We start from the raw sequence: 22,332 nt of genomic DNA on the forward strand, positions 1-22,332 counted from the left end.
GGCATTCCCGGTATTTTCTTTTGAATGTAATGCTTTAACATTCTTATTAAGGTGCAGTACTTGCTGGGTGGCTATACTTTACCAATATTTTTGATAATATCAGACATATAATGAAGGGATTGGTTACATCCTTCTCTATGAATCAGTCTTTGGAAAAATGTATAGAGCGTATGTAAAACCATACTTGCTGTATTAGGTGTTCCTTGGGGAAGAGCTATTGCCACCTGTAATAACAGGCTTGTAGTTCCTAAAATAAACAATTGATCCATACCAGTCTCAAACAGACTGGGAGGCCCTTACTAGGAGCTCTGTCCCCTGAGGAGTTATGCTACACTAGTAAATACTCGCAGTATTTGTCTTCCTTTTTCCGGTCTTTAATGTGATACCCTGGACGAAGGTGGGAAGTGAACTTTCTTGAACCAAATAACCAGGAAAAATGATCTTGGTTACTATATCTTTTTACACTGGGACTCTTGTCACGTCAAATTAAACTAAAGTTAAGCAGTACTCCAAGATTAACATCACTATTCTTAGGTCAAGTAGTCAACTTGGGATTTTTATATTATCGTTGTGTGAACAAGAGTCCCATTCAATCACCAGAATAGTATCACACTGAAAGTCCCAGACAGTCTTTAGTTACCTAAGTGGCCATTTAAGGAATGTCATGGAAAACAAAACGGAGAATATTACGATGCCTTCGTATTGTTCCATGGTGCGGTTGCACTTCAAATACTGTATTTTCATACTCTTTTGTTATCTGCCTTAAACTACTGTTGGTGGGAGTTGGCGGAATATCTATAATAATAATAAAACGCTAAGCGCACATGCGCACTCTTAATGCCATGTTGCCTGATCTGTAGTTCCGTGGCCGGCAGAGTGCGCATGCGCGCTTACCACGCAGGTTTGCTGGCTCCAGCCACACAAAGTTCATTGTTTCGGTTCTCTATCGAACCTCGACAGAGTCAGAGAAGACTTCCGATTCTGGCGGGGATCGAGAGAGGAGATGCAGCGTCGGCTTTTCTATAGCAGTAGCACCCAGTACTCGGGAATTTTTCTAAGCAGCAACACAATCGAGATGCAGAAGCACTGCCACCCAGCGTCCCCGACTACCTGCATTGGGCTCCACCAGGGTCTCGGCTAGGTGGTTCAAAGAGCGCAAGGGTGCAGGGAAAAAGCCGCGAAGGAACAGCGCTACAGCAACTGCCTGCAATAGCACGCAGCAAGTCACCCCCAGCGACCCGCGAACCCTCATCTCTCTCACGAGCCCAAACCTCCCACCAGCACTCATGAGCCGCCCAAACATTCGGCAGCTCACTTCCAGGTTTAAAGACGCTCTTCTACGGGCCGTCGAAATAGGGGACATGTGAGGGAAGGAGGCTTTACTAGCACCCGTTAATGTAGATTAAGTGGGGATGGGCGGACCCGCTATGCCTAAGGCTTGATTGGTCCAGGCTTCTAGAGCCTGGGCCAATCAGGCCTTAGGCTTCGGAAGGATGGGCCGGGAAGGGGCGGGCCCGCCTCATTTCGACGAGATGGGCCTGCCGGCTGCACGTGCAAGTCCCGTCTGGCCAACAAGGAAAGGTTAGTTTGGTTGGGGGGAGGTTTGAGGGCTGTTAGCATGGGGGGGGGGTGCGGAGGGGGTGCGTCTTTCGGCAGGAGGGATTGGGCACCCTCCTGCCAGCGATTGGTAGTGTTGGGGGGGGGCAGTCGGTAGTGTCGGGGGGGGGGGGCATCTTCTGGCAGGAGGGATTGGGCACCCTCCTGCCAGCGATTGGTAGTGTTGGGGGGGGCGGTCGGTAGTGTCGGGGGGGGGCATCTTCTGGCAGGAGGGATTGGGCACCCTCCTGCCAGCGATCGGTAGTGCCGGGGGGGGGGGGGGGGGGGGGAGGCGGTCGGTATACTTATAGCAGCAGAGAGATCCCTTGCCGCAATAAGTATAGCGGCCGCGTCTACTTACAATGTAGACCAGCATTTTGTTGGCCTACATTGTAAGCATCTCTTCCTCTACTAGGGAGACACGTAGGGCCGCCTAGGTTCGCCTAAGGCCCGCCTAAGGCCCTTAGGCGAGCTTAGGTGTCTTGCGGGCCTTGCCTTCAATATAGAAAGCCTGCCGGGGAAGCATTTTTTTTAAAAAAACGTGCATCCCGATTGGCTGATTAGACAACTGTAGGACGCCTACAGCTGCCTAAAATCGGGACACACTATGTAGAATCAGGGCCTGAAAGCAGCCACACACAGGAACTGGAAATATTTCTATAATGCTGATTCATATTCTTTACTCACTATGCATTCCTCTCTCCCCCCCACCCCCCCACCTCCCTGACCTGTGCTTCCACACCCCTATCCCTGATAGGCTGCCTCTTTGCGATTCAGATGCATTTCATTTTCTCTGGTGCAAATTCTATTTTGAAACCTATTGAATGAACCAAGCAGCTTTCTTAACGATTGCTAACTAATACTTGTTGCTGAGGCATGTAATTATTCAATCTATTAACACACTTGGGTTTTGGGGGGTTGCGGGGTTAAATTCTTTCCCAGAACAGAATCTTTGGCTATGGCTCCATTCAAACCACCCCTCTCTCCTCCATGTCATTCAAAGACACACTCGGACAACACAAAGGGGTTGATTATATAAATGGCGCCTAAAAAAAGGCGTCAGCTGCATGTCAATCACACTTCAGCGCCATTTACAGAATCGCAGCTAACAGCGTCTATGTAAAAAAAAAAAAAAAAAATAGGTGCTTAAAATGTAGGCGAGGGTTTTAAAGTTCTACATTTCAGTCACGTTTAGCGGCGCCTCATGCTCCACCCATAGAAATGGCTACTTAGGTATTAGGCACATTGCGATAGGTGCCTATCTTTTAGAGAATTTTTTTTAACCAATTATTGAGGCTGTTAAGGGTATTTTGCCAATTAAGTTAGACACCAATTAAGTTGGGTACCTAACTTTAGACACCCTTTATAGAATCAGCCCCAAAGAATTCAATAAGGCATGCTTTCTCATTAGCAAGTGGAAATCCCTAAAACAGTTTAAGAACATAAGAATAGCCTTATTGAGTCAGGCAAATCATCCATCAAGCCCAGTAGCCCATCCTCACAGTGGAAAATCCAAGTCACCAGTACCTCGTAAAAACTCAAAGAGTAGCAACTTTCCATGCTACCAATCCAGGGCAAGCAGGACACTGCACAGGTCACTACTAAGGTTTATTAAGGTATAAAAGTTGGCCATAAGTCACCAGCCTGCAATATCTAAGTACCACAGGTTAGCGAGTCCTACGGTATATGAATAACACAGCTTGCAAGCTGCACTGTTTATTGAATTTATGCATTATTGAATGGTAATGAAGTGCTTTGCATCCTTTGCATCAGGGATCTCAAAGTCCCTGCTTGAGGGCCGCAATCTAGTCGGGTTTTCAGGATTTCCCCAATGAATATGCATTGAAAGCAGTGCATGCACATAGATCTCATGCATATTCATTGGGGAAATCCTGAAAACCTGACTGGACTGCGGCCCTCAAGGAGGGACTTTGAGATCCCTGCTTTGCATGGTAATGAAGTGCTTTGCTTCCTTTGCATCTCATTTCTACAGTATGTATCCCATAGTACTTTGTGTTACGGTAATATAATGCATTTTATTGCCATGTAATGCATATTAAGGGGTAAATAACATGTTATGGTTGTAACACACTTTAAAAAGAACCCCTGTAAATTATTTCACAAAGGCAAAACAATGATCTGTAAAGCAAAAGTTTCCAAACTGTGAGTCGAGACCCTTAATAGGATGACAAAAAGTTGCATCTGAGGTCATCGTTAGGCTAGGCAAAAATAAAATTAAAAAAATACCATCAGCCTGCACTTTTCTGATCCTGCTCTGTAAACTAGCCCTGTCTAGGCTATATGGAAGGCAGGGAATAATGGCAGTGTCATTGCTCACACTGTAGGAGAGCCAAGACCAGCAGCCTGGAAAGTCAGGTAGGGGTCAGGAGTCATGAATGTGTTTCTAGTTACTAAAACGGGGCTGAAGGCAGAGCATGTTTTTAAACATGCGAATCAGTATGTAATGTATTTACAAATATCTACAAGGAGTAGTCATCAGGTATAGCTGAATAGATTTGTTCTAAAATTGAGCAAATTTACTAATAACCCTGAAAGTAAAAAAAAAAAAAAAAAAAAGTGGAGAGGTACGAAAGTAAATGGTCACAGAGTTTCCATTTTTAAACTTGAACAAGCCTTGCAGTGAACAAAAAAGAATTAGTGAGAGTCCACAAAACATGGTAAAAAGAAGCAACACAATTTGTAAAACAATCCCCCCCCCAAAAAAAATATTAAATGGATTAATACTAGCAAATAAGGAAACACAAGTGGCAAAAACACAAATACAGCAGGAAAAATATCATATTAGAAACTGCAAATAGATCAAGATCTGTAATATAAAAGGTTAAGGAGAGATGGGGGTGGGAGGGGCGGAGAGAAGGAGGGGTGCGCTGGTGCCCCCACCAACATGGCGCCCAGGGCAGACCACCCCCTTCGCCCCCCCCCCCCTTTACTACACCATTAGTGGGCATGCTGCTCACAAAAAGAGGCGCCACCACTCTGGGTGCCGCTCACCCTTACTATGCCACTGTGTGGTAATTGACCACACTATTGAAGTTAATTAAATAATTAAGAAAAAAAAAATTTAATTAAAAGTTAGGTGCACAATTCCACATGGTGCCTAGTGATGCCTAACGAAACCTACCTGGAAAAGTAGGCATGGTTAGGGGCGGAGAATAATCGCAGTTGACTTAGGCATCGCTAGGCATCCGAGTTAGGTGCCAGTAAATATATTGGTGCTTACCTCTAGCATGCCTAGGCGCCATTATGCAGGATTCTATAAATGGCACCTAGCAGTTGATTGACAAACTGCGCCAAGTGGTACCTATAATACAGGCACCGCTAGGCGCCATTTATAGAATCAGGCCCTATGCGCCTAACTGGGAGAGATGCCCATGACCTACCCATGCTCTGTCTACATGTACTCCCGCTTTAAATCAAGTGCTACTTTAAAGCATAGCACCTACTGCACTTTATACCCAGATTCTACATACGGCACCCCAAATTGTGCATTGAAATTTGGCACACATCAGGCATATTTCATAATTGCAGCTGCAACTTAATTGACAAATGAGCAGTTAATTGACAATAATTGGGCACTATTAATCATAGTCTAAAGCGTGCGAGGACAAAGGCAATGGCGTGCCAATAACCGAGCGCGGACAACTGAGTGCAAAAGAAAAAACGTATTTTAAAGGGCTCCGAAGCGGGGTGTTGGTGGGGAAACCCCCCCCCCCCCACACACACACACACTTTACTTAATAGAGATCACACTGGCGTTGTGGGGAATTTGGGGGGTTGTAACCCCCCCTCATTATACTGGAAACAACTTTTTCCCAACATGGCAGCGTGAGACAGCGCAATCCCTATTAAGTAGAGTGGGGGGGTCCCCCCACACCCCCCATCAGAGCCCTTTAAAATACGGGTTTTCTTCAGTGCAATTAAGCCCTGCGATCAGTTGTTGGCGCGCCTTTCTCCTCGCGCGCTTTTGACCCGTCACCATTTGAATCAACGCACGCCATCTTGGTAGTAGATATTCTGTAAAGATGCACATATAAATTTTACACATGAATCTGAAAAGGGAGAATGGGCAGATCAGGGGAATTCCTAGAATTTGCACACAGTGTTATAGAATAAGGCAGGTCCATGCCTAAATTAGGCACAAGGATTTACATCAGATTTCAGTTGATTTACCACCAGAGTCACCAGCTGGCTGTTTCTCTGTACCGCAGGCTGTTGACGTTCATGGTCAAGGATTTACACTGCCTGCAAGCCACCTCGCATGCAAGCACTTGTCAACACAAGAGCACCAAGTTGCACCTAACAGGACCTGCCGTACTTTACCTTCAACACCCTAATGATCAGTCCAGTCTCCTAATCATGATCCCCAAACACCCCCAAGCCAAGGCCCCACTGATCTGCTACTACTTATTTCTATATCACTATTAGACATACGCAATGCTGTACGTCAAAACAGAGACAGTCCCTGTTCAAAAGAGCTTCCAATCTAGCCAAGACAGACAAAACGGACAAGGAGGTGCATCTATACACAGTGCTCAGGTGAGGGAATTACAAAGGGAAGACCTCCCCTCGCATACACACTCACCCATCAGACTCCCACCCTCCAAAGGGTCCCCCCCTACTCCGGGAGTCTATCAGGCAATACCTACTATAGTAGTCTAATGGCCCTTCCCAACACCTTCTCTCAAAATGGCACCCCCTAGAGGCAGTCTGGTGAGACTAACTGCTAGTGGGTGCCATTTTGACAGAAAGCTCCAACAAAGGCAGGAGCAACTGGGGATAACTCCTACCACAGACCCAGTAGGCCACCAGGTGTTGCCTGGTATGTTGATAAGAACATAAGCAATGCCTCTGCTGGGTCAGACCTGAGGTCCATCGTGCCCAGCAGTCCACTCACGCGGCGGCCCCAACAGATCCAGGATCTGTGCAGTAATCCTCTATCTATACCCCTCTATCCCCTTTTCCAGCAGGAAATTGTCCAATCCTTTCTTGAACCCCAGTACGGTACTCTGCCCTATTACGCTCTATGGAAGCGCATTCCAGGTGTCCACCACACGTTGGGTAAAGAAAAACTTCGTAGCATTCGTTTTGAATCTGTCCCCTTTCAACTTTTCTAAACGAATGCTAGGAAGTTCTTCTTTACCCAACGTGTAGTGGACACCTGGATATGGGCCGAAAAATCATTTAGGGGTGCAGGTATGATGGGGAGCATATGGGCATGAGGTCTTGGTGTGATCACTGTGTTAGATATGGTCCAGAAGCATCGAGCCACACTATGAAACTCAATGCTCCCAGAACTGTACCCCCCCACACACACACACAAACACAGATTTTAGAGCTATAACGCAACCTGAAGTATGCACTGGGGGGAGGGGAGAGGGGGAAGGGTAATTCTCTATAGAATGCCTAAAGTTATGTGCTAGGATAATGCATGCATGAATCACAGTTACTGGATGCTAGGGTCCACCTTGGGGAGGTTAGCGCCCAAGAAAAGGATCTGGGTATCATTGTAGACAATACGATTAAATCTTCCGTCCAATGTGTGGTGGCGGCGGCCATAAAAGCAAACAGGATGCTGGGAATTATTAAAAAAGGGATGGTTAACAAGACTAAGAATGTCATAAAGCCCCTGTATTGCTCTATGGTGCAACCTCATTTGGAGTATTGCGTTCAATTCTGGTCTCCTTATCTCAAGAAAGATATAGTGGTGCTAGAAAAGAAGAGCGACCAAGATGGTAAATGGGATGAAACTTCTCTCGTATGAGGAAAGACTAAAACGATTAGGGCTCTTCAGCTTGGAAAATAGACAGCTGAGGAGAGATATGATTGAAATCTACAAAATCCTGAGTGAAGTAGAATGGGTACAAGTGGATTGATTTTTGCTCCATCACAAATTACAAAGACTAGGGGACACTCGATGAAGTTACAGGGAAATACTTTTAAAACCAATAGGAGGAAATTTTTTTTTTCACTCAGAGAATAGTTAAGCTCTGGAACGCGTTGCCAGAGGATGTGGTAAGAGCGGATAGCGTAGCTGGTTTTAAGAAAGGTTTGGACAAGTTCCTGGAGGAAAAGTCCATAGTCTGTTATTGAGAAAGACATGGGGGAAGCCACTGCTTGCCCTGTATTGGTAGCATGGAATATTGTTACACCTAGGGTTTTGGCCAGGTACTAGTGACCTGGATTGGCCACCATGAGAATGGGCTACTGGGCTTGATGGACCATTGGTCTGACCCAGTCAGGCTATTCTTATGTTCTAATAACAGTTGTGTGTACAACTGCCATTAAAGAAGACTACATAAGTGCACACAAGGACAAGCATTTGCACAAATTATATACAGAAATTCTAGTATTCTATAACTAGCATGCATAACTACCCGACACGTACATGACCCCTCCCCCCTCCAATGTCCTACCCAGGTCCACACCCCCTTGATGTTGCACACTCTGGAATTTGAATGTGCAACTTACAGATTGCCAACTAAGGGCAGTTACATGGGTAACTGCTAATTAGTGCCAACTGCCAATTAGTTAAGGCCAATTAGCAGCTATTTATTATACAAAGTTACACACAACCGTCCTTATTCTATAAGTTGTATCTACAAATTTGTGCACTGGTGGGAAATCTGAGTACACAACTTTCTAGAATTAGAGGACAAGTGTTCACTTTAAGTTATGTTATAGTATAAAAAGATTGATAAACTCCCCCCTGAATCACCCTGAAAAGTCATTAACACTCTTCCAGGGGTACACCAACATGATCTGTAATGGATACAAAATGCCTTCATTTTTTGGCATCTGCAATGAATACTTCATATCCAGCTGACTATATTTGGACTATAAAGGGTTAAATGTGCACAGCTCGACAACCCTGAAAGTCAGACCTGTTTGCAGGCTTCAAGGACCAGGGCTGTGCCCTTTGAAAAGCAACATCAGCAATATACGAGCATACAATATAGGAGCTTGATTTTCTCTGGAAAAGCAACTGTTGCTTTTGATCAAATATATTTATTTTGCTTTGCTGAACACATACTGTAACCAAGGCCAACTACATACCAAGTACAATTAAGCACGCTTTGTTCTAATCAGAGAAGAAGCTGCCAGAACATTTTCCTTCTAGAAGTTAACCAACACCAAACACAATAGAGGCACAATAAATGTCACATTTCAGAAATTATGTTGCTTAATTTTTTTTTTTTTTTAATCTGGAACTAAGCAAACATTCAACCTCAAATATCTGTCCCATGTATTGAGAAAATGTACCACTGATTAGCTGTATCATCACTTGCCCACACACAGAATTCTCATAGCTAATGCATGATGTCACATGAGACCAGCTCTCAGGCAACATCAAGCTTAAATGCTAACGCCCAGGGAATATACAGTACCTGATTCCCAAGCACCCTACAAAGGTTCAACACCAATTACCTTTAGAGGATGTAATGATGAACAGAACTAATTGTTTCCCTTTAGGGGCAGTATTTTCTCTCTCTTTTTTAGAACACATCACCCAGAATTATTATCAAAAGCTCCCTCGTATTCTGTGCCCATGCAAAATAAATAAATCATTTGCCAAACAAACACTGCTATACTAAGCCTTTTCTCTGTGGGATGCTGTACATACAGTATAGAAATCTAGTGTTTAAGATATGCATATGGAAAAATGGTGTTTAATTCACAGAACCCAATTGGACCTCTTGTAGAGACTTCACTGGAAATGGATGACAGGAGGCTTAAATAACAGCAAAAAGCAAATTCCTTTCAATTTATTTCTAAAATATATATATCTAAACAAATCCTTTACACATAATCAGGCTTCTATACAAGTCTCATGCTTCACTCATGTTACCAAAACGATTTTGGTCTTCTGCACAGAAGTGCAGTCTCTTTAGGATTCACCTCACCTGAAATTATTTGTTGCAAAGAACATAGTTTCTCTGAAAATTAACAGAAAAATCAGGGAAAACCAAAATTCTTAGATATATCTGAAAAGAACAAGGTAAGATAACAAAATATCATCATTTTCTAAAGTATCCTCAGAGAGAAAGCATCTTGGTAATAAAATTGTTTCATTGAGAGAAAGAAAAAGCAGAGAAGCATTGTAATGAAAGGGCAAGTTGCAGAAGATGGAGGCAAACTTTAAAAGAGGCAGGGCAGGGCAGCCCCACCATTAGGCAACACTAGGAGGTTGCCTAAGGCAGCAGCTTGGATAAAGTCAGTAACACAAAATTCATCTCTGCCTGTACTTTCACACCTAGGAAGAATAGGCATTTCCAAATAGCCTATTCACCAGGGTAAAATGGCTTTTGGAATTTGGCATTATTTGGTCTATTCTAATTCAAATTTAACATTTAAAATGTATGATGTCCAATTATAAAGTTTTACCATTGTTTAGGTAAGGGTGGCACTGTAGTGATCATGATTAGTGGGGGGGGGGGGGGGGGGGGGGGAGGGAGAGATGCCTAGCTACTGTGACGTTCAGTGGGGCACAAGGTTAGCACCTGAGAAGAGGACAAGTAGGCTTTTGGGTCCCAGGAGTCTACTGAAAGAGAGAAGGGGCAAACTTCAAGAGAGAGCGCAAACGCCTGTGAGTTGGAACCTAAGAGCCAATGAGCCTTCCACGCACAAGTGCATAATACGACCCAGATGGAAAGCAGCACAGGCAGGAAACAGTGAGTCAAGATGTCACATTACCTAGACAACATCTACCAGCTGAGCCGTTTATCACCTAAACCTCCGAATTTCCAATGATTAAAATCACACAAATCGGATCAAAAAGCAGCGAGGGGGGGGGTCCAAGCCTGAAAACAGGAGCTGCCCGTCCCCCGCCCCCCTCTCGAGGCTGCTCTCCCTTACCCGGGGACGAGACGCTGAGGGCGGCCGAGAGCAGCAGCCCGAGTCCCGCCGGGCTGCTGCGGCCCCCCGTGACCAAGGCGACCAGCAAGCATGTCATCCCAGCCATGGCTAGCGAAGCCCAATCAAGTCATCCTCCACTGGCGGCCAACGGGTCTCCCGCTTCCCCCTCAGGCACGAGAAGAAACCGAGGACGAGGTGCTTCCCTGCCGGTCCCCACTGCTCTCCATGCTGTTAGCCAGGCTGCCGGAATGGAAGTCCCCCCCCCTTGCAAGTTGCTGCTGTTCCTGTCGCTTGGCTCGCGCCGGCCGGGCAAATGCAGCTCCTCTATCTCAGGGCCGGGGCTTGCAATGTGCAGGAGCGCGAGAGGGGGGGGGGGGGGAGGTGAGCGCGCGCGCGGCCGCCGCCTGGTGGCCGCTACCTGAGAGGGCAAGGCGAGGAGGGAAGGAGCGGCGGCGGCGGCGGCGGCGCGAGCTCTTCGGCTCCAGGCTGAGTGGAGGCGCGTGTGTGTGCGCGAACGCTAGCGCGCGCGCGCCCGCCCTGGGACTCGGAGGCGGCAGTTCCCGTTTCCCTTAACCCGGCGCACCCAAGGAGGCTTCGTGACGTCACAGAGCACGGGAACCTCCGCTCGCGCCTCTGACTGGAGGAGTTCGGCGCATTTGAGGCGCGAAGGGCGCCGCATCGTTGCTGCCTCCATGAAAGAGAAAAACAGCACAAAGCAAATCACTGCTTTACTTGTGAGAAAAAAGAATGCGAGTGGACGTTTCCTAAACGAAATATTAACAAAGTTTCACTTGTAAGGTGTGGCCAGGTAATAATGGAGCTTTCTCCGCTTTTACGAAGCTGCGTTAGGGATTAGTGCATGCTGACACCGCAAAAAAACCTGTGTTCTGCCTTAGTTCGCACTAATTCTTCTTCTTGGGGTCATGTTAGGTGCAGAGAGTTGGCAAGTAGTAATGTAGATGCCCTTACAGCCTACAAAATAGGTGGTGATGAGTGCTCTGGTGGTAATTTTTGTAATTGATGGGCATTAACGCTCAGCAATTAAACAAAGAAATAGAAAAATCTGTGTGTGGGTCTGTGGTGGTGGGGGAGGGGAGTTTACATGTCTTTGGCATGTACGAATGACCCATGTAAAGGGATACTAAAGCAATTTCTTACTGCAGCTTGGTAAAAGGACCCCTTTATGTAGTGTTAATAATCATTTCTTTAGTCCAGCCTGTGGCTGACCGAGATTTTAAGCAAGCAAACGTTACCTAATTACACAGCATGCATAGTTTTAAGAACATAAGCAATGCCTCTGCTGGGTCAGACCTGAGGTCCATCGTGCCCAGCAGTCCGCTCACGCGATGGCCCAACAGGTCCAGGACCTGCGCAGTAATCCTCTATCTATACCCCTCTATCCCCTTTTCCAGCAGGAAATCGTCCAATCCTTTCTTGAACCCCAGTACCCTACTCTGTCCTATTACGTCCTCTGGAAGCGCATTCCAGTTGTCCACCACACGTTGCGTAAAAAAGAACTTCCTAACATTCATTTTGAATCTGTCCCCTTTCAACTTTTCCGAATGCCCTCTTGTTCTTTTATTATTCGAAAGTTTGAAGAATCTGTCCCTCTCTACTCTCTCTATGCCCTTCATGATCTTGTAAGTCTCCATCATATCCCCTCTAAGTCTCCTCTTCTCCAGGGAAAAGAGTCCCAGTTTCTCCAATCTTTATCTCTCTCTTTCTCTCTCTCTCTCTCTCTCTCTTTCTCTCTGTCTCCCTTTCTCTCTTTCTGTCCCTCTCTATGCCCTTCATGATCTTGTAAGTCTCTATCATTTCCCCTCTAAGTCTTCTCTTCTCCAGGGAAAAGAGCCCCTGTTTCTCCAATCTTTCTCTATCTCTCTCTCTCTCTCTCTCTATTTCTCTCTGTCTCCCTTTCTCTCTCTCTTTCTGTCCCTCTCTACTCTCTCTATGCCCTTCATGATCTTGTAAGTCTCTATCATATCCCCTCTAAGTCTCCTCTTCTCCAGGGAAAAGAGTCCCAGTTTCTCCAATCTCTCAGCGTATGAAAGGTTTTCCATCCCTTTTATCAGACGTGTCGCTCTCCTCTGAACCCTCTTGAGTAGCGCCATATCCTTCTTAAGGTACGGCGACCAATACTGGACGCAGTACTCCAGATGTGGACGCACCATCACCCGATACAACGGCAGGATAACTTCTTTTGTTCTGGATGTAATACCCTTCTTGATTATACCTAGCATTCTATTCGCTCTCTTAGCGGCCGCTGCGCACTGTGCCGTTGGCTTCATTGTCATGTCCACCATTACCCCCAAGTCCCTTTCTTGGTTACTCTCATTCAATAAGATCCCTCCCATCATGTAGTTGTGCCTCGGGTTTCTGCTTCCCACATGTAATACTTTACATTTCTCAAAGTTGAACTTCATCTGCCACCTCGTCGCCCATTCCCTTAGTTTGTTCAAGTCCCTTTGCAATTCTTTGCAGTCCTCTTTAGTCCGAGCTCCACTACATACCAATTACCTCTTCCAATTGTTCTCACTGGGAAAAAGCGCCTTTGGCCTGGTTGACCATGACATTTTGCTCAGTTGGCATCACTGGACAGTTACTAAACTGGTTCACAGGATTTTTAAAAACCGCATTTACCAGGTCCACTGTAACGGAACCTTCTCCCAATCCTGGTGTAATCCCTGTGGAGTTCCACAAGGCTTCCCTTATCCCCCTCTCTATTCAACGTCTACATGGCTTCGCTGGGACGTATGTTATCTGACTTAAATCTGAAATCATTTATATACGCAGGTGACATCACTATTATCGCTGACACAAGAGACGGAACAATTCACCTCTTCCGTCCTCACCAAGATAGAACAATGGACCACACAATTCAAATTAAAACTGAACCCTGAAAAAAACAAAATTTTCCTGGCAAGCCCTACCTATAAGCTAACAAATACATCCCTGAAATTAAATGGGTTAGACCAGGGGTGCCCAACACGTCGATCGCGATCGACCGGTCGATCGGGAAGGCAACGCCAGTCGATCTCGTGTTGCCGTTCCAATCGGCCTGCCGATCAGCCTTCCTCTCCCCAAGGTTCCCCACCGGAATCTCCCCAAGGTTCCCCACGCACACACATTCTTGCTGCGCCCTTCCTGCCCGACTGCCAGAACCCGTCTTCCGACTGGGGGATGAAGTCACTTCCTTCGGGAGAAGGCGGGAGGGAGGTCTAGGGAAGTCACAACCCTTGAGAGCTGAGCGCCGGCTGCCCCTGGCGGAATTGACAAGCCAGACTGGAGAAAGGCGGTCGAGAGCAGGAGGTGCTCTGCCCAAAAATGCCGGAGCTGCTGCTGCTGCTCTGACGTCTTGAGCCTGAAAATGGGAAGTTGAGTGTCGTGCTAAAAAGAGACTGGAACGGCTCTCATGGAAGACTGGCTTTTTTTCTTTTCTTTTCCTCGGCCTTGGGGAATCAGAGATTTGGGCCTGCAGAAGCCTAACGCTGACCAGCATTCCTCTCCCCGACATCAATTCTTACATCGGAGAGGAATTTCTGGGCCAGCCAATCGCTGCCTGGCTGGCCCGGAACTTCCTCTCCGACATCAGAATTGAAGGGGAGCAGAATGCTGGTCAGTGCAAGGCTTCTGCATGCAGAGCTTGGGGGGCGATGGCTTGGAGGCCTGTTCCCCGGTGGCGATGGCAAACCTAGTGGCTTGGGGGAGGGCAGGGAGAAAGAAACAAAGGGGGCAAACAGGGAGACAGAAAGAAAGTGGGCATGGAGAGAGGGAGAGAAAGAAAGAACAGGAGGCAGGGAGAAAGAAAGAAAAAGTTGGGGGGAGAATGAGGTATGGAAGAGAGAAAGCATATAGGAGGCTGAAAGAAGGAGTGGGCTGAAATCAGAAGATGTCAGAAGAAGTGCAGCCAGTGTGAAGTGAGAAGAAGTCAGAAGAAGAAAGTGCAACCAGAGACTCATGAAATCATCAAACAAAAGTAGGAAAAATGATTTTATTTCAATTTAGTGATCAAAATGTGTCTGTTTTGAGAATTTATATCTGCTGTCTATATTTTGCACTATGGCTCCCCTTTTACTAAACCACAATAGCGGTTTTTAGCGCAGGGAGCCTATGAGCGTCGAGAGCAGCGTGGGGCATTCAGCGCAACTCCCTGCGCTAAAAACTGCTATGTGGTTTAGTAAAAAGGGAGGGTTATATTTGTCTATTTTTGTATGGTTGTTATTGAGATGACATTGCATAGAGTCATCTGCCTTGACCTCTTTGAAAAAAACCCGGAATATGAATGATAATTAACATTTTCTCTGCCTTTCAGTGTACTTTGTGGGGTTTTTAAAAATTTTTTATTGTTGGTAGATCATTTTGACTTGGTCATTTTAAAAGTAGCTCGCAAGCCCAAAAAGTGTGGGCACCCCTGGGTTAGACTATCCAATCAACCCCATTATCAAAATCCTTGGAGTCATTTTGGACCGATGCCTGACCTATGAAGACCATACTAGTGCTCAGGTTAAAAAATGCTTATCCCAGGACAAGCAGGCATGATATTCTCACATGTGGGTGACGTCATCTACGGAGCCCCAGCGCGGACAGCTTTTCAAGCAAACTTGATTGAAGTTTCAAGTTTGCACACTGCACCACGCATGTGCTAGCCTTCTTGCCCACTAGAGGGCGCATCCCCACCTCGTGGTCCTCAGTTCAATTTCATCCGCGGAGCCAGAAGCCCTGTGGAAAAAATTGTGCTCTTGTGCCTTCTGTCGCCGCGGCTGTGTAGGGTATTTCGCGCGGTCGCTGCGTTTTTTTTGTCTTGTTTATTCTTTTTTTCCTGTCTTTTCAAAAAAAAAAAAAAAAAAATTCGAATTTCATCGCTACCGGGGGCTCCCGGTAGCCGTGGCCGAGGAACCTCGCTTGTTCCCGGCCTCTTTTGGGCCCATGTCCCGGCCCGTAACGGGCTTTAAAAAGTGCGGGCGCTGTGAACGGCTGCTATCGATCACTGATCCACACAGGTGCTGTTTGAGGTGCTTGGGGCCCCAACACCCGACAGCGTCCTGCGAAAAGTGTGCCACCTTCCAGAAGCGGGCACTCAAACGCCGCAAAGCCCGCATGGCAGAACTTTTCTCGGTCGAGTCCCCGCCCGGGAAGGCCTCGAGTTCGGCCTCGGCTTCGGCCCCGGCCTTGACCTCGGCCTCGACATCGGCCTCGACCTCAGCTTCGGGACCATCGGCTTCGCCTCGGGCCTCGTTGCCATCGAAGCAGCCGGCCTCATCCAAGGCCTCGGGTAAGTCTCCACTTCCCTCCTCAGCTCCAGGATCGTCCAAAAAGCCATCCTCGGGCTCTTCGGCGGGAGGGTCCACCTCTGTTAAACCCAAGATGCCCGCGTCCGCCGCCCCGAGGGAATACTCGAGACCGAGGTCGCCCTCTGAGGAGCAGCGGCAGGTCTTGCCACAGGGAATGTCAATCCCCGTGTTCCAAGACTTGCTCCGGGCGTTAATCGCCTCGGAGCTCACCGGGGCCATTGAACATCTGCAGCAGGCTTCGGCCTCGGCTGCTCCGGCCTCGGTGGCCCCGCAGTTGACGACCTCGGCCTCGGGTACCGGCGGCTTCGGCTCCCGAGGCGCCCACGGCCTCGACCTCGGCAGTACCCTCGGACCCGGACTTCGCGGGATCCGCCGGAGCGTAGCGCGCGCCCAAAAGGACAAGGTGCGCCGGGTGCGGAGGATCTCGTCTTCGTCCTCGGAGTCCCTCGCGGGGTTTCATTCGCCCTCGGGCAGGTCTCGGGCGAGGCGCCGGCCGAGGAAGGCCAAGCGGTCTCGGGCCTCGCCTCGGCGGCGCGGTTTGCTCGTCGCCGGCCGGGGCCGAGGCCTTGCAGGTGGGGGACCTGCGGGTAGATAATCCCGTCTTGTTCCGGTCCTCCGGCCAGGGAGAGCTCCCGGGCCTCCTCGCCGGGACCGAAGGGTCGGGCTTCGGTGCCTACGGACCCCGGGGGGATCCCCGAGGGGTTTCCTTTAGAGACGCACCACCGGTCTCCGACTCCGTCGAGGGCGCAGGAATTGTGCCTCCGTTGGGGTCGGGGTCCCGGTAGGGAGCCCAGATATTCTCACGAGGCCTCTCCCTTCGGCTCCGCCGGCAAGTCTCGGTCTCCTCTCCTCCTGCTAAACCTTCCTCTTTTACGAGGTTCGTGCAGGATATGGCGGCGGCTTTGGGTGTAGACTTGTCTGAAGGGTCCACTTACACCAAGGAGTTTTTAGAGGAGCAGGATCTTCCTGCCCCACCTCGGGAATCCCCGCGCCTTCCGGTTAACAAGGTCCTCTGCCAGACCTTCCTGAGGAATCTTGAGGCTCCCTTGACGGTCGCTGTGGTCCCCTCAAAAATGGAGTCGAAGTATCGCACCCTCCCCATCAAGGGGTTCGAGAAGGGCCAACTTTCTCACAATTCGCTCCTAGTGGAATCGGCGGTTAAGAAATCGCAGCCCTCCAGGGTCTCAGCCGCGGTCCCGCCGAGTAGGGAGGGCCGGACCTTAGACAAATTCGGGCGTCGTCTCTATGCGAACTCTCTCATGGCAACGAGGGTCCTGAACTACGCCTTTTCGTATTCGTCCTTCCTACGTACGATGGTGAAGGACCTCCCCTCTTTTCGTGAGGTGATACCAGAGTCGCATTAGGGGACAGGTTTGCCACCTTCAGCTCTAATCTGGCCCAGCTGCGCCTATATTTGTTTCCACGCAGTTTACGATGCGTTTGAACTTGCCTCGAGGGTATCGGCCTGTGCGGTGGCCATGCGCCGGCTGGCGTGGCTCCGTACCCTCGAGATGGAGGCGCATTTGCAGGAACGCCTGGCTAACTTGCCTTGCGTTGGGTCGGAATTGTTCGACGAATCTTTGGATGCGGCGACCAAGCGGCTTTCCGAACAGGAGCGCTCTCTGGCATCTCTGGTGCGGCCGAAGCCTAAGGCCCCTGCCCAGCGTCCCTTCCGGCAGCCACCGAGAAGGTACCCTCAGAAGTCTACGCCGGCCTTTTCCAGACCGCCGCCACGGCAGTCCACCCCAACAGAATAGAGGTGGCCCCTCTAAGCCCGTTGCGCAGGGGGGCGGCCAAGGCCGCGCCGTCCTTTTGACGGGGTGGGCGGTCGGGGGGCGGGCCCCCACCGCGACATCGTGCCACCCCCTCCCCATCGGGGGGTCGGCTGACGGCTTTTGCCGGGGCCTGGTCTGCGATTACGTCAGACGCATGGGTGCTCCGGACAATCTCAGAGGGCTATTCGCTCAACTTCTCCAGTCCGCCTCCGGACTTGCCTCCCGGAGCTTGTCCTCCCAATCGGAACCAGTTGGCCCTTCTCATGGAAGAAGCCAGGGCCCTGTTGAGCCTCCGGGCGGTCGAGGTGGTACCTCGCGAGCAGATGGGCCAGGGGTTTTACTCCCGTTACTTTTTAGTCCCAAAAAAAGACCGGGGACTTGCGCCCCATCTTGGACCTCCGGAAGCTCAACAAGTTCCTGGTCCGGGAGAAGTTTCCGTATGTTATCGCTTCCGGTTCTCTATCCGCTATTGGAGGAGGGGGATTGGATGTGCTCCCATGGACTTGAAGGAAGCGTACACCCATGTTCCGGTGCATCCCGCTTGCCGCAGGTTCTTCTTGCGTTTTCAAGTTCGGGGAATTTGCACCTGCAGTATCGGGTTCTTCCCTTCGGTTTGGCCTCGTCCCCTCGGGTATTCACCAAGTGTATGGTAGTGGGTTGCGGCGGCCCTGCGCTCGCGGGGTCTACAGGTCTTTCCCTACCTGGACGATGGCTGATCAAGCCTCGTCCAGGAGGGGGGTTATCTTAAGCGACCCAACAGACTCTCAGTCTTCTGCAGGACCTGGGTTTCGAAGTGAACTTTCCCAAGTCTCAATTGTGCCCGGCGCAAGTCTCTCCAATTCATTGGAGCCGTGCTGGACACGGTTTCGCCTCCGCGCTTTTCTCTCCCCCGCTTCGGCGGGAGGCTCTGCTTCGGTGGAGCCGCCACTGTCAAGGGCAGTCGGATAGGTGTCGGCCCAGAGCATGATGATTTTGCTTGGTCACATGGCGTCGACGGTTCACGTCACGCCTTTCGCTCGCTTGCACTGCGGCTCGCGCAGTGGACTCTGGCGTCGCAGTGGCGGCAGGATCGCGATCCGGTGTCTTCCCGGATATCAGTGACTCCTTGTTTACGTCGATCGCTCCGTTGGTGGACCGGCTCTTCCAATCTGTCCGGGGGTTTGCTGTTTCTCGTTCCACCTCACAGCAAGGTCCTGACCACGGACTCCTCCGAGTACGCGTGGGGAGCTCATCTGGACGGCCTGAGGACGCAGGGTCTGTGGTCGGCAGAGGACCGCCGATGCCACATCAATGTGCTGGAGCTTCGCGCCATTTTTTCTGGCCGCACGAGCTTTTGTCCACCTGCTGCACGACCAGGTGGTGCTCGTGCGGACCGACAACCAAGTGGTGATGTACTATGTCAACAAACAAGGGGGTACGGGCTCTTGGCCTCTGTGTCAGGAGTCTCTTCGCCTTTGGGAATGGGCGATCTCCCAGAACATATTCTTGCGGGCGGTGTACATTCAGGGAGAGCAGAACCAGCTGGCAGACAAACTCAGTCGTCTTCTCCAGCCGCACGAATGGTCTCTGAACTCCCGAGTACTTCGCGAGGTCTTCGACCGCTGGGGAACTCCTCAGGTGGATCTGTTTGCCTCTCCGGAGACTCGCAAACTGCCCCTCTATTGCTCTCGGATTTACTCTCAGGATCGTCTCGAGGCGGATGCCTTCCTCCTCGAATGGGAGGGGAGGTTCCTTTATGCGTTTCCGCCGTTTTCTCTAATTTTGAGAACGCTGGTTCATCTCAGATCGACCGGAGCCTCCATGATCCTCATTGCGCCTCGTTGGCCCAGGCAGCCCTGGTTCTCCCTGCTTCTTCAACTCCGTGCCAGGGAACCTCTGCTTCTGCCGGTGTTTCCCTCTCTGCTGTCTCAGAGTTGGGGTTCGCTGTTACATCCCAATCTTCAGTCTTTACATCTGACTGCTTGGTTTCTCTCCCCCTGACTTCGATTCCGGTGTCTCGGGCCATGAGGGACATTTTGGAGGCCTCGCGCAAGGTCTCGACTCGGCTTTGTTATGCCCAGAAGTGGACCAGGTTTACATCCTGGTGTTCTTTGAATCGTCTGGAACCGAGTTCGGTGCCTGTGGCTTCGGTTCTGGATTATCTATTGCATTTATCTGAATCTGGTCTGAAGACGACTTCTATTCGGGTACATCTCAGTGCCATTGCTGCATTCCATCGGCACCTTGAGGGTCGTTCTCTCTCTTTTCATCCTCTGGTGACTCGTTTCATGAAGGGTTTAGTGAATGTCCATCCTCCTCTGAAACCTCCTCCGGTGGTGTGGGATCTTAATGTGGTCTTGGCTCAGCTGATGAAGCCTCCCTTTGAGCCCATCGACAAGTCGCATCTTAAGTTTCTTACCTGGAAAGTGGTATTTTTGATTGCGCTCACGTCTGCTCGTCGGATTAGTGAACTGCAATCCTTGGTGGCGGATCCTCCTTTCACGGTGTTTCATCATGATAAGGTGGTTCTTCGCACCCATCCAAAATTCTTACCTAAAGTTGTGTCTGATTTCCACCTCAATCAGTCTATTGTCCTTCCGGTGTTTTTTCCGAAGCCCCATTCTCATCCTGGTGAGGCGGCGCTTCATACGCTTGACTGTAAGAGGGCGTTGGCTTTTTATCTTCAACGCTCCAAGTCTTATCGGAAGGTTCCTCAATTGTTTTTGTCCTTTGATCCTAATCGTTTAGGACACCCGGTTTCGAAGCGCACCTTGTCAAACTGGTTAGCTGCTTGTATTTCCTTTTGCTACGCTCAGGCTGATCTCCCGCTTTCGGGTCGAGTTACGGGTCATAAAGTCCGAGCGATGGCAGCTTCCGTGGCTTTCCTCCGATCCACGCCTATGGAGGACATTTGTAAAGCTGCCACTTGGTCTTCGGTTCATACGTTCACCTCCCACTACTGTCTAGACACTTTGTCCAGAAGCGACGGCCGGTTTGGCCAGTCGGTGTTACGTAACCTGTTTTCATAATTTGCCATCCTCCCACCTACCCTTTTTTGGTTGGCTTGGAGGTCACCCACATGTGAGAATATCATGCCTGCTTGTCCTGGGATAAAGCACAGTTACTTACCGTAACAGGTGTTATCCAGGGACAGCAGGCATATATTCTCACAACCCGCCCACCTCCCCGGGGATGGCTTCTTTGCTATGATATGGAACTGAGGACCACGAGGTGGGGATGCGCCCTCTAGTGGGCAAGAAGGCTAGCACATGCGTGGTGCAGTGTGCAAACTTGAAACTTCAATCAAGTTTGCTTGAAAAGCTGTCCGCGCTGGGGCTCCGTAGATGACGTCACCCACATGTGAGAATATATGCCTGCTGTCCCTGGATAACACCTGTTACGGTAAGTAACTGTGCTTTTTGTACCCTCTGGAAACTTCACACCATCAAACACTACTTCGACTTCCTCTCCTTTCGACTGTTGGTCCAATCACTAATCTTAAGCATCTTAGACTATTGCAACATTATATACCTGGGATCCTTTAAGAAAACCATCAAACGCTTGAGAATCGTACAAAATGCTGCCGTTTGCCTCATTTACAATCTCAAAAAAATCTGATTATGTAAGCCCTTATTACAAAAAATTGCAATGGCTGCCGATGGAGGCAAGTATCATCTTCAAATTTGCTTGCCTCTGCTTCAAAACCTTAATAGGTTCTTCCCCAACCTACCTGTCGGAACACTTTGAATTTTCAGGCCCCACTCTCACATGAAATGCCTACCTGTTTGCCTTCCCGTCCCTAAAGGGCTGTATCTACAAGAGATTCCTTGATAGATCTCTAGCATTCCAAGCAGGCACATGGAATAAATACCTAACCACGCTCATCTCTAATTCACCCTTCTACCACACTTTCAGGAAATCAATCAAAACCTATCTTTTTGATAAATTTCTCTGACTCCCCCCTACCTTGTATCCGTGCCTTGATCTCTGATATGGCTCCGGATTTACCTGACTTCTCCCGACTTGTTAAGTTAAACTGAATATCTAAGTTAAACTGAACGCTAAGTTTAACTGAATGTCTTGTTTGTAACACTATTATCTTGTACGCAACATCACTGTCTTGTATTTAACATTACTGTAAATGTACAGTCTCTTCCTCTGTTAACCGCTCTGAACTGCCATGGTACTGCGGTATACAAAAATAAAGTTATTATTATCTTGTCGCAGTGAAAAAGCATATGAGCTAAGTTCCTCACATCCGCATTGCAGTGCCCGCAGGTGGAGTCTGATCTCAATTTTGCTTTATACATTGGAAAAGGGGTCCAGTTGGCATGCCACATTAGGAAATATAGAGATTGCGAGATTCTAGAAGACAAGGAGGGATGGTTAGTTTTTGACCAGAATCTATTCCAATCTATCATTAGGTCTGAAGCAGAAATTTCCGTCAGCCATTGTTGTAGCACCTCCTTAGGGAATTGGTAATGTGTATCTCGCAGAATGCGATAAATAAAGGAAACAGCTTTCCCTTGAGTAATGGTTAAATCACCCCATTTGTTAATAGTAGTGGAAGAGTCCATGACTTGAAACTGTAGGTTCTTGGAGACAATGACGGAGGTCAATAGCTGCCATTGTGAGATGCAATGTTGAATACCAGGAATTTGTAAATTTCTGGATTGAAAGGGTATCACATTTTGCGAAGCAAAAAGTTGATGTACTTGCCAAATTCCTGCTTTTTGCCATGTTTTCCTTGAAAAGGGTTTATTCAATTTAAGAGCAGGATTGTTCCATAGAGACATAGAAGGCAGATGGAACATAGA

General features: G+C 48.8%; 1 protein-coding gene and 1 long non-coding RNA gene across 2 annotated transcripts in view; one reads left to right on the forward strand and one right to left on the reverse strand.

Annotated features, from left to right (window-relative positions):
- KIAA1549 (KIAA1549 ortholog) overlaps positions 1-10,975 on the reverse strand; it is a 171,424-nt gene extending 160,449 nt beyond the window's left edge. Inside the window, exon 1 of the mRNA XM_033951438.1 lies at positions 10,471-10,975. Coding sequence (XP_033807329.1) covers positions 10,471-10,576 — 106 coding nt within the window. The 5' untranslated portion in view covers positions 10,577-10,975. The remainder of the gene's footprint in view (positions 1-10,470) is intronic.
- Positions 10,976-11,071: 96 nt separating this feature from the next.
- The window catches only part of LOC117363543, a 58,862-nt gene continuing 47,601 nt past the window's right edge, over positions 11,072-22,332 (forward strand). Inside the window, exon 1 of the long non-coding RNA XR_004540090.1 lies at positions 11,072-11,278. This is a non-coding gene — a long non-coding RNA (uncharacterized LOC117363543). The remainder of the gene's footprint in view (positions 11,279-22,332) is intronic.

This window comes from Geotrypetes seraphini, chromosome 7 (assembly GCF_902459505.1).
Source record: "Geotrypetes seraphini chromosome 7, aGeoSer1.1, whole genome shotgun sequence".
NCBI lineage: Eukaryota > Metazoa > Chordata > Amphibia > Gymnophiona > Dermophiidae > Geotrypetes > Geotrypetes seraphini.